This window comes from Urocampus carinirostris, chromosome 6 (genome assembly GCF_059441175.1).
Source record: "Urocampus carinirostris isolate Australia breed hairy pipefish chromosome 6, RoL_Ucar_1.0, whole genome shotgun sequence".
In the NCBI taxonomy this organism is placed as follows: Eukaryota; Metazoa; Chordata; class Actinopteri; order Syngnathiformes; family Syngnathidae; genus Urocampus; species Urocampus carinirostris.
The window spans coordinates 45,867,407-45,880,182 of record NC_142354.1 but is presented as its reverse complement, the minus strand read 5'-3'; the positions used below and the strand labels follow the sequence as shown (position 1 = coordinate 45,880,182).

The 12,776-nt window shown below is 45.8% G+C and overlaps 1 protein-coding gene across 1 annotated transcript in view; it reads right to left on the bottom strand.

Annotated features, from left to right (window-relative positions):
* foxp1b (forkhead box P1b) overlaps positions 1-12,776 on the bottom strand; it is a 62,339-nt gene that overhangs the window by 28,218 nt on the left and 21,345 nt on the right. Inside the window, exons 4-6 of the mRNA XM_088337301.1 lie at positions 10,341-10,478; positions 9,464-9,556; positions 7,111-7,249 (exon numbers count right to left, since the gene is read on the bottom strand). Coding sequence (XP_088193427.1) covers positions 7,111-7,249; positions 9,464-9,556; positions 10,341-10,478 — 370 coding nt within the window. The remainder of the gene's footprint in view (positions 1-7,110; positions 7,250-9,463; positions 9,557-10,340; positions 10,479-12,776) is intronic.

The window sequence follows — 12,776 nt, the reverse complement described above, 5'->3', positions numbered from 1 at the left end:
GTTGTTGGGTGGACTTACTTTCCTAACGGAGCATTTTCTATCTAGTGAGGCGCGCAATTCTTTTGCCTCATTTAGAGGGCGATCGTGAGAGCAAGTATTGTGATTTGGCGCCACAATCGATACAATTAGTGATTGTATTCACAGACTAATAAAGTCTTTTTTTTCTTCTGCGTGGACTTCCTTTCCTAACGCCGCATTTTCTACCTAGTGAGGCACGCAATTCTCTTGCCTCATTTGGGAAGGGGAAGGATCGTGATTTGGCGCCCTCATCGATAGAATTAGTAACTGTATTAACAGACTAACAGAGAGTCTTTTTTTTCTTGTTGCATGGACTTACTTTCCTAACTGAGCATTTTCCATTTAGTGAGGCACGCAATTCTCTTGCCTCAAGTCAGAGCGTGATAATTAGAGCGAGGATATGAATGCGGCGCCGCAAACGATACAATGAATAACATATTAGCCAGCCAACAGCAAATCAATCTGTTTTTTTCTCTCGTTCCGGGGATTTCTTTTCATCGCGCAAGATTTCCTATGGAGTGAGGCACGCCAACGGAGGATAACCGATTGTTAGATGAGCAAAATGTGTCACTTCGTATCTTATGAGCATTGCCTCGGACTCCGATTGGCTCCCTGTCACTATGTAAACCCCTGTCTTTCTGTCAACTGTTATCAGTCCATCTGCGAACCTCGGTTCACGCTAGGCAAGCTTTTCGACCCTGACTCGCTCCTGTTTTGGCCCCTGTCTGTTTCCCTGGCCATTTTCTGATCTCAACCACGTTTTTTTGCTTTCCTGTCCCGGCTACTGACCTGTTTTTTCCGCCATCGCTCACCACGAAAATACCACTTCCGCATCCGAGGAACCTGCTTCCTGCGACCACCGGATGGTGTGTACAATATTTTCCCTTCTTCCCGATAAAAGGGAGAGAAAAGTACGCAAGTGGGTCCTGTCTCTGTTCTGGTCATGACAGACTGAAGTTGTATCCTTCGTTCTGCAATGTCTGATGGCTTCCATGAGGTTGCTTGTAATCAGAAGCGTTCTACCCTCATTTTTCACTGATGGATGACTTAATTGTCAGGACCAGGACAGAAAGCAAGAAGAAGAACCCACTCGCGTAACGTTACTCACAGTTCATTGGGAAGAAGAATGAGCGCACACTCGATCCGGAGATCGTCGGTCGCGGAAGTCGATTGATCGCAACGAGAAGTTGGTCAAAGAAATGGATCGTGGCAAAAACAAAACAAGAGCAAAAAACACAGGCAAAAACAGGGATTCACAGGGCTTGACATATCACAAAAGAGTTTAGCAGGATTTTGGCAGACGACCCGACAAAAAGGCGACTCAAAGGACAACGTTTATGTAGTCATAGGTAGCCATAGGTCCACAAGCTTCAGCTGGTGTCCATGGGCGGGGCCAATGGGGTGCCATGGCAACCGTGACATTAATCCTATTCACAGGCTCAGAGTAAACAGTTTGATTTTGATTTGGGAACTTTGAACTAAAATTCCTCAACCGAACTGCTCTTTTCGGCTTCTCATGCCTTCGTCCAAATATCATGGATGTTGGTGTCATTTTAGCATTAGCATTAGCTCAGGAGGTAGAGCGCTCATAAAAAGTGTCCTTGGGAGAGACACTGAAACCCTCATGATGAGCAGGTCGGCGCCTTGCGTGTCTGTGACCGCTATCGGTGTGTGAGTGCGTGTGTGAATGGGTGAGTGTGAACAACATTGTAAAGCGCTGTTGGAGGTTTTCATGGACTTGAAAAAGCACTATGGAAATGCAGATCATTTACCATTTCATTGATTGCGTGGTCTAAAGAGTCAGAAGGCCAATAGCACCGATTTTAAGCATTTCTAAGCACTTGACCCAAAATCCAGACCTATAAAAGACAACATTAAACCTCAGGCATTTTTAAGGATTTTAAGCACCTGTACGAACCCCGGCATTTGCGAGCTTACAGCAAATGGAGTCCTTTTCTTCTGTTGTTATTTGACTAACGCAGGATGAGCTAGCAGGATTAGCTAGCAGTGGTTAGCGCGTGTGCAGCACAGTTCTGAGGTCATGAGATTGAACCTCCTGTGTGTGGAGTTTGCATGTTCTCCCCGTGCTTGCGTGGGTTTCCTCCGGGCACTCCGGTTTCCTCCAAAAACATGCATGTCAGGTGAATTGGCTGGTCCAAATTGTCTTTAGTGAGTTGTCTGTCTCTGTGTCCCCGGCCCACTGCAGAGTGGGATGGGCTCCGGCACCCCCGTGACCCTACTGTGGATAAGCGGTGCAGATAATGGATGGATGGATGGATTAGCTATCTAGTGAGGCAGGCGATTCTCTCGCCTCTCTCCGTAATGGAGAAGGACCCCTAAACCTGTTAAAAATGTATGCTGTCGGGACGCGTGACGGATGAGGGGTCCCGTCAACTTCATTTGGGATATCCGGGACCAGACTTCAACCTTTTTCCGTCCTTGTCCCCCCCTCCCCGGGTGAACAGGAATTTCAGCTTAATAATGACACGGGTCGTCCTGGAAAGGAAAAATGGCCCCCGGCACTGGGGGCTCTTTAGAGCGCCCCGTTACTCTTTGCGGCCAGTGAGAAGGGGGGGGGGGGGGGTCCTCGGACCACCACACCACTATTAGTTTATGTGGCGTGTCAGGCTTGAACCTGTGTTGATGTTGCAGTAATGAGGGGCTCGCTGTGCCCACCCCCCCTAAACCCCCTCCCCAGGCCTGAAATATGTCCTAGCCAAAAGAAGTATTAAGCGCTACGTTAGCGCCACGTTAGCGACGCCGCCGATCCATCACTGCCAGCGAGCCGGCCCCCCACGTTCGACGCTTTCGGTATTAGCCGAAAATTTGTCTTGTCGCTGACTGGAGCCGACCCGACCGAGACCAGAAAAGAAAAGAAAAATAAGAAAAGGGAATAAAATACATAGAAAAGAAAATAAAGCAAGAAGAAAAAAGGAACGAAAACAGGAAAAGAGAAAGAGAGAGAGAAGAAGAAAGGGAGGAAAAGGTCAAGAAAGGAGAAAAAAACAAAGAAAAAGGAAGACAAGAGAGAAGAAAAGAACAAGAAGTAAAGGAAGGATGAAAAAAAAGAAAAGAAATAAAGAGGAAAAAAGGACGACAGAGAGAGAGAGAGAGAGAGAGAGAGAGAGAGAGAAGTAAATGAGAAAAAAAGGCCATAGAAAAGAAAAATGAAAAAGGGAATGAGAAAGGAGTGAAGGAGAAAAAAAGAACAAGTCACTGCAAGTGCTACTAACATTGAATCATCTGACTTAGGAATAGATGGGTTTTATTCACGCCTGAAATGTTTTTTGCAACCAAATGCCTGCAGATGATGAGTTAGGTCAAGAAAGGGAGAAAAAAAGAAAGGAAAGGGGAAAAGAAAAACAGAAAAAGGGAGAAGAGAGAGAGAAGAAAAGGAAAAGAAAACAAAGGAAAGTAAAGGAAAACAGAAATTAAAATGAAGAGAAATAAAAAGGGAAAAAATGACAACAGAGAGGGAGAGAAGAAAATGAGAAAAAAGGCCAAAAAGAAAGAAAAATGAAAAAGGGAATGAGGAAGGAATAAAGAAAAAAAGAACAAGTCACTGCTACTAACATTGAGTCATCTGACTTGGAACACATAGGAAGGGTTTTATCCTTGCCTGAAATTTCTTTTGCAACCAAATGCCTGCAGATGAGTTTTGCATGTCAAACTGGATCACAATCTGAATAACTAAACTTTGTCTTTCACACATTTTTCTGAGAGTAGGTCAGTTTCCAGCACTAAATACTTAGCAACCGTGTGTTTGACTTTGACCCATTTTTTCGACATTGTGAAAGAGTTGTAAAGGTTTGACATCTTTTCCAGAAGTGAATCAATAATTGTGGATACTTGCGCTTGATGCATGTCAAAATGAATCACACGAGTGGCTTTAGGAGTTGGGTCTCATTTGAATAAAGAGTGTCTTTTTAGATTTCATTGGCTAACCAACGTGCCAATCATCATTTGATTTGGTTAATCCTGGCTAATCTTTACAGGCTCTTATAGGCTAATGCGGGCTGTGAGACGGGAAAACAAGCCTCCGATTGGCTGAGAATGGTGCTGTATCGTGAAAAAAATGATTTGAAAATTAGAATGATGGGGCGAAACAGGAACATGATTACTGATTCGGGGCACCATAGTCTGCCCCGTTGGCGCCAACAGCCCTGATCGCTGATTGGTTGCCGGACTCTTTTTAAACCCCCGTCTTCCAAGAGGAAGCTTTAGGACCGTCTGCGAACCTATGCTTTCAACTAGGCAAGCTCTGCACCTTCTGACATTCTCCTGCCCTGTTTTCTCCTGCCTGATACCTGTTGCCGACCTGTTTCTGGACCCGTTTTTATATCTGGGGTCCTTTTGGATTCGACGGGCGCTCCTGGATGTCACGAGACGACGTTTGTGGAGAATCTTTTCAGAAGCGTAATATTACGGAAACCATCGGGTAGGCAATATCGGTCGTATCGTTTTTGTCCGGCACCGATTCCGTTCCTAACCCCGAGAGTTTGCACTTTCCGACCCTTTGCGGCGTGACCCGTTTCGGCGGTCGGACGGAGGGCCGCGGCTTGCCCACCCCCAGTCTAAGCGCTTCCGAGAGGTAAGCGGGGAAAGGATAACCGGGAAGCCGTCCATCACTCTCCTTCGTTATCTGCAAATTCCCGAAACGCCGGTCGTCAAATGACTTTTGCCAAAAGATAGAAAAAGCTCATCACGCGGGAACGCATTAAGACTTTATGAAATGATGGATGAGGGAAGCGCCGGGCAAAACGCATTTGTGTCCCCAAAAGTTGCCGCTCTTTACGTCCGGAATTGCCGATGGAGACGTAGCCTCGCCCGTTCCATTTTGTCTTTAATTTGTTTCATTTTTTGCGGATTTTTGAAGGTTATTTTTTAAAAAATTCTATTTAGGGTCATTTTTGTTTTTGTCAGTCAGCTTTTTCGGCAGGTTTTTTTGGGGTCCGATTTTTGGAGCCGTCATTCTTTGGGTCATGTTTTGGCCCGTTCTGGCCTTTTATTGGTTGTTTTTTGGCTAATTATGTCACGGTTGCCATGGCAACCAATTGACCCCGCCCATGTATCACAGTTGCATGGCGCCCAATTGGCCCCGCCCGTGTGACGCCAGCTGCAGCTTGTTGACGGATTGGCTCCCTGTCAGTATTTAAACTCGATCCTGTCAGTCCCCTCTTGTCGGTCCGTCTGCGAATCTCTGTTGGTACACAGCAAGCCCTTTTTCACCTGTCCTGTGTTTTTGCTCCTGCTACAACCACGTTTGGTCTCCCGTCCCAAATTACAACCTGTTTTGATCTCGACCACGTCTGTTCTCCCGCCCCGGATAACGATCCGTTTTTTTATCTCGATCACGTCTACTCTCCTCTCCTGGTTTTCGACTTTTTTGCGTTCCCGACACCACCATCGCTAACAACGGAAGTCCCACTTCCGCATCTGAGCAACCTAAACACCGCGACCAGCGATCTCCGGATCGTGTGTGCACTCCTTTCCTTTCTTCCTAATAAAACTGTGAGTAACGTTACGCGAGTGGGTCCTGTTTCCGTTCTGGTCCTGACAGATTAGTACAGCGTTGTTATTATCATTTTCCCGAGGGGGGGGTGGTTTTTTTGGTTGTGTTTTTGTTTTTTGGGCCAATAATTTTAGCATTATTTCTGTCATGATTACCGATGTGATTTACCTGTGCCTGCTCTTTTGGCGGGCTCTTATTGGTTCCCTGTCCCTATTTGAACCCAGTCCTGTCAATCCCATGTTGTCAGTCCGTCTGCGAACCTCTGTGTATACAAGGCAAGCCTTTTTCGACCCTGACTCCAGCCTGTCCCGTTTTTCCTCCCGTTTGTCTCCAGTTACGACCTGTTTTGTTCCGGACCACGTCTGCTTCCCCGCCCCTGCTTACGACCCATTTGTGATCCCGACAACGTCCGGTCTACCGTCTTGGCTTATGACTCGTTTCCAGACCCCGAACACGTTTTTGCTGTCCCGGGTACCAACCTGTTTTTCTGTCCCTGACACCGCCATCACTCACTAAGGAAGATCCACGTCCGTACTCGGATCACAATCCAAGTGCCAGAGCGACTTGCTTCCCGCATACAGCAGATCTTGGGCGCAGCCCTTCCTCTTTCTTTCAATAAAAACTTGTGGTAAACGATACGCAATTGGGTTCTTTTTCCCTTCTGGTCCTGACATTTTCAGGTTTTTTTCTTGTCTGTTTCTTGGGAGGTTGTTTTTTGCTCGTTTTCCAGATCTGTTTTTGGTTCTTTTTTTTTTCAGTCATCTTTTTGAGGATTTTTGGTTCAGGTTTTTAGGGGTGTTTCGGGTCTTTTTTTTCCTTTTATTGTTCGTTAGTTTTTGTGTTTTGGATCATGTTTTTGTTGGCTTTTAGTTTTACTTTTTGGTCAGTATAAATGGGCAAAAAATGAAGTGTTAGTCAGTAAAAAATACTGACTAAAGTACTGCCAAAGTTGCGGTTTTGCTCCCGTCATGTATAATATAAATGATGTTAGTAAAAACATGGAACCTTTTCTCTTCGTGAAGGGCATCCTACATTTTTCCAGACATCACTGTTGTGTTTTGTATTTGGAGTTCATGTGTAGTGGAAAAGAAAAGCAAGCTTTTTTTTTTTGGTGCCCCCAAGAAAAAGAAAAGAAAAAGAAACTCCGTTATATTTAAAGCTGCAGTGTTCAGATTTGGGGGTGCTGCTTTCCCTTGTACATATTTGTTTATATTTCTTTTATGACGTGGCGATTTTAAAGCAGTATCAAGGGGGTCGTCTTTTATGCAATTCACTGTACTTAGAGGTACTCTTTAATGGCAGACACTCCATTTTCTGTCACGGATTTTCCTCTTTCTTTTCCCCTCTCTCTAATGTTCATGGCACCCATATTTATGAGAAAGGGGCAATAAAACACACTTTATCAGCAAAAAATGAGATGAGGTCTCTCTCACGCAAACACACACACACACACAAATCGGGGAGCTTGTGTAGTTGTGAATTGTGCGGTCCAAATTGAGTTTTACTGTCTGAAACTCTTAAAAACGTAACCCGGATTACTTTTGAAACGAAGTAACTGGTAAGTGTAACTCGGGACTCACCGTGGGCCACGGGGGCGTGCCTCGACTGGACGGCGAGCAGGCCTTGCCGTTGCAGACTGAGCAGATGTTGCTGCAGATGTTGCTGCAGATGTTGCTGCTGCTGGACCTGAAGGAGCTGCTGCTGGAAGGCCGACACCTGCTAAAAAAAAATAGGAAATCCGCTCTTAGGACTGCCGACTCTCTACAAGAAGGATGTGCACAGTGACCTGCAGTCAAGAGAGGCAGCTGAGTCTGTGCCTCACCTGTTTTCATGATGGAAAAGACAAAAAAAACGCTTTCATTTATTCAGTGTTAAAGTTCTTTCTCATTTAACTCGACACGATATATGAATATTATGAATACGATGATAACAAAACGTATAACAGTTCTGAGCAAACACAGAGTGAGGCAGGCAATTCTCTTGTCTCACAGGAGAGGGCGATAGTGATTGTGATTCGGTGCATACCTAAGCCCCAAACAAGAGTATCAGCATGTCCCCTTTCCCAGACAGACGCCTTCTTCCCCAAAGCTATGGACACACCAGACCGCAGTCACGAAACAAGGTTTGAAGTGCAATATCTCGGTTGAGCAGATGTTTAACTTGATGTTGTTGACTTTATTTTCTTCCCGATAAAACTAAGAGAAACGCACGCAAGTGGGTCCCGTCTTCGTTCTGGTCCTGACACACAGTCGTTTTTGACTTTTACCCGATTCATGATTCGACTATCGTGAAGTTAAAGTACTTTGACTTGAGTCAAACGTCCGTTTGGTCTAACCACCTCTGCTTTTCTCACTCGACAAACACGAGGTGGCATATCTGCAAAGAAATATTTCATCTTTGGGGCCCCGGAGTCGGGCGGGGGGGGGCTCCCGTGCACGCCACATAAAAAGGGCCGCTAGCCACCAAGAAGCTAACAAAAATTGTCAGACAGCAGGAGCCAAAATTTGCCGTGACACGAGATAAAAAACGTGCTTGTCGGGCCCGGATTGTGCCGCTCGCGCCAACAACTTTCAAAAGCTGAATTCGGATGTCTCGGAAGTCCCGGGGGGCCCGGCGGGGGGTCATTGTCGGGGGGCCGTCGGGGGAGGGGCCCCTGTCATTCTCCTTCTTGTGTTTTTCCACGGCGCGGAGGCGAAGCTTCGCCGAGCCTCGCGGGGCTTCGTCTATTTCCTGTGATCACGCCCGATACGTTTCAAAAAGGAGACCCCCAACCTCCCCACCCCCCTATTCCAGTGATCAATTGCCCCTGGTTTTCTTTGATTCTAAAAGCCTCAACGGGCATGCTATCGCTCTGATGCCATTGTTCGGGCACGCGGGCAAACCTGCCCAAAAGGGGCAGCAAAGGAAAGACCCCCCTCGTGCACATTCCAGCCACGGTCATGGCCAAATTCAAGCACTTTCACTTTTCCAGGACCTTCAAAGGAATCCATACCCGTCGATCTGTACGTTTTTGCCGTACAAAGTACATTTCTGATGCGTTTTAAGAAGCGTACGACGTACGAGAAAATCTGTACGGAAAAACGCAAAATTGGCAATGATGGCTACCGTCCGGTATACACCGACGATCACCAAACGGCAAATCGATCGAGTCAAACGAGTTGGCCGCGGTAGCCTCTATCTCGGGATCGTTAGCCAGCGGTTTGATGCTACTGTGCGCATGCGTCTGCCGCCTGGGGATTTCCAGACAGGATTGATATCAAAACAGCATATCAAAATTAAACAGGACAAACGAAATGGGAACAAAAACTGGAGAGAATAATAAACAGGAAAAAAATAAATGGGAACAATACCGGACAGGAAATACCAGCAGGAGACAGGACCAACATTTTGTGGGGCAGAGGTTTGTCGACGGAATGACAAACGGAGAGTGAGAACACTGAACCTAAATAGAAGGAAAGCTAATCTGTCAACGAGCCGCAGCTGGCACCAGACGGGCGGGGCCCATTGGGCACCATAGCAACCGTGACACAATCTACATATTCTAGTAAAGTATTTACTCACAGAATGTATTCTTTCCTATCTGCTACGTGCGGTCCCAATCTTTTCTACATGGAGTCCTTAAGAATGTCCGTAAAGTGTTTCATTTTTGCAAAGACAGAATCCTCTCTTATATAAACCCTAATTGGCCAATCCTCCATGCCTTTGGGGGGCGCACTCCGAGTCTTTGGTGGGTGACCGTCCTCCATCAACTGGTCCGGAATGCGTTCTGTTATGTTTTTTCACTTATTTCTTCCTTTGTTTCCCAGGTAATGCATCTTTGAATTCGATCCCCCGGCCCCTTCTTTTTCTGGTGTCCTGCACACGACTCTGTCAGACCCCTCCCCGGTTTTGACACCCCCCCCCCCCCCCCCCCCCATGCCAGGGGCCACTCACCTCTTTGGTGTGCTTTCCGGTGACGACATGCTGCTGCAGGATCTGCATCTGGAGCTGCTCCTGCTGCTTCTTGTAGAAATCTTCAAGCTGTTGCTGCAAAAAACACACAGAACAAACAACAGACTTCAAAATTTACAGACCACAATAATAATACGCTGTCACAGACCAGGAACGAGACGGAACCCAATTGTATTCGTTTTACTCAGTTTTTATTAAGAAGGAGAACAGAACTTGCATCCACGATCTGATGATTGTAGGTCACGGGTGAAAGAAAGCAGGAACGCGGAAGTGGCACTTCCGTGTGGAGCGTAGGTAGTCTTTGACAGCGAGATTGGCCTGTTTTGGACCGGTTTCTGCTTTTGCTCCTGTGCCCTGGACATCGACCTGTTTTTGCCCCGTTTCCTGGCAGATACCTTATGCCGACCTCTTTTCTGGTCCTGTTTCTGTTTTTGCTTCTCCGCCCGGGCCATCGACCTGTTTTTGCCCTGTTTCCTGCCTGATACCTGTTGCGGACCTCTTCTCGGGACCCTTTTCTGTTTTGCTCCTATGTCCTGGCCATCAACCTGTTTTTGCCCTGTTTCCTACCTGATACCTGTTGCGAACCTCTTTTCTGGACTCGTTACCGCCCTTGCTCCTCCGTCCTGGCCACCGACCTGTTTTCCTCGCTGTCAACAATTCCCCCCGCTCGTTCCTGCCATCCGCTACCCCTTGACCGACGATCATCGGATCGTGGATGCTAGCGCTGCTCTCTCTTTCTCAATAAAACTGAGTAAAACGAACACTATTGGGTCCCGTCTCCGTTTCTGTCTTGTGACAGGAAAGGCATAAAGAGAGAGAGGATGAGAGAGAGAGAGAGAGAGAGAGAGAGAGAACTGACCTGCTGCAACATGAGGGCCTGCTGCTGCTGGAGAAGAAGCTGGAGCTGCTGAGGGCTCAAGACTTGCTGCTGGAGGATCTGCTGCATCTGACGAGGAGTTAGCACCTGCGCTGTCATTATATCCCCAAAACAGCCACCCTGACAAAGACCGCAACACAAAAATCAGATCCTCGGACCCAAAACCCGCTCTTTCTCCGGCAGTGTGCCCAACGGGGGGCTCTTACTGAGCCGGAGACCTTTTTGCGGGAAATTCCATCCCCGCAAAAGAAAGCGTGCCATCGTTCCATATCTCTACTTTCTTCCGGACGAGTAAGCGTATAGCACAGGGGTGTCAAACTCATTTGAACTCGGGGGCCACACCATAGAACAAACTATCTGTAAGGGGCCGGACTAGTAGATTAGAGAAAAAGAAAAAGAGATAAAGAAATAAGAGAAAGAGGGAGGGAAAAGGAGAAAGGGCGGGACAAAGAAAGAAAAAGAGAGAGAGGGAGAGAGTGTGAGAAACAAATTATAAAAAGTTGTGAGAGAGGGGGAAAAGAAAGGGAGAGGAAGAAAGAAATCCAAAGAGAAATAGAAAGACAGAAGGAGAGAAAAAAGAAAAAAAAGCGCAAAGGGTATGAAGAGAGAAAAAGAGAGAAAGGAAAAAAAGGAAGTTAGAGCAAAAGAGGTGAAAAGACACAGAAGAGAAAGAGACAAAGAGCAACAAAGGAAGAGAAAAAGAGACACAGAGAGTGAAAGAGACAGAGAAAGAGTGGGAGAAATGGGGTGGAAAAGAAAGAGAGAGAGAGAAAGAAATACAAGTACAGTGTCTTTGTGAGAGGCAGCTGGCTTTGGCAACATCAAGCTTGTTTTTCTCTTGCGCTTCTCGAAGTGTTGTCTCGCGGGCCAGATTCAATCCCTTGGCGGGCCTGATCCGGCCCGCGTGCCGCCTGTTTGACACGTGTGGTATAGCAGATGACTCTTTTTTTCACTTAATATACCAGGGGTCTTCAACGTGGTGCTCGCGGGCACCAGGTGGCCCCCTAAGAACACCCTAGTAGCCTGAGGCCATTACCTGAAAATAACTCACCAGTGCTAAATTTAGGTATTATTTTTGTTCATTTTTTTCTAGACAAAAACGTTTTTTTACATTTTACTTGACAATCATTTTTCACCCCTAATGAGTATTATTTTTTTCTTATTTTTCTAAAAAAAAAACAAGATAAAAAAGAGAGAACATGGCGAATCTTTTTGGTTTTTGTAACTATAATATTTTGTTAAAAATGTTTGAAATATGGTCAAATCCCAAATGATTGTAAAATGAATTACCGCAGAGACGGCAAATGATAAGAAAAACTCAATAGCAGGGGTCTCCGACGTGGTGGCCGCGGGCCCTGAGTAGCCCCCTGAAACCACCTGAACAGCTTGTGGACTGGTTCTGGAAATAGATGGTGGGTGATTGTGATTTTCTAGAAAATGTTTATTTCTGACCGAAATCGAGTTTAGTGGTCGACGGATCCCATCTTAACCTATAATAATCCGAAAGACTTTGATGACCGAAAAAATGACATTGTTGCGTAACGTTGTTATTCCCAACACTGGATTTTGGACGTCCAATTTTTATTTTTAAAATAACGGAAATAGCCCCTTTTCCTGGTAACTAATTACTTTGACTATAGAGTAAATCAGTTACTTGCTTAGTTAATTTTTGGAGGAAGTAGTGGGAAACTAGAACTCATGACTTTTTTTAAAAAAACACCGGTTATGCGCGAGACGAAGCAGTGGCAGAAGTGAAGAAGACAAAGGTGCCGGTCTTCACATGGATTGCTGTGCCTCGGATCCGTCTCAGAACAAGGACAAAAGGAAGACACTCGAGCAGTGTTCCCTCTAAGCTGCGCGCGTGCGCAATTGCGCACTGCTCGCACATTCCCGGCGCACAAGAAAATCGAGCCAGTGCACAAAAATCAGGGCTTAAAATGACTCATTAAGAAGCGACTTAAGTCAAGGCTACAGTGCATGAAGGTCAAAATACACGGGTTCCCCTGACGTTGTGTCCTAAATGCGGTATTTTGAAGTCGAGTCGAAGTAGAACGAAGTTGAGTAAAGTTAGTAGAGAACCGGCTTCTTCGGCTCGGCTCACTAAAAAGAACCGGCTCCTTCGGGTCCTAAACGGCTCTTCGGTTTGTTTTTGCTTCTTTCATCCCAACATGACCAAATATGATGTAAAACTATGCACAAAATGACTTAAAAGAAGGGGGGAATAGAACAAAAAAGAAAAAAAAAACGAACATGAAAAAGTAGCGAAAAGCTGAGAAAAATAGAAACAAAAGGAAGAGGAAAAAAAGGACATTTTTTTTAAAAAGCCAGAAAAAAAGAAATGTAGGAAAAAAGTAAATAGAGAACAGAAAGAAAAAAGTAACAGCTCGGAAAAAAATAAACACAATGAGATTTTTTTTA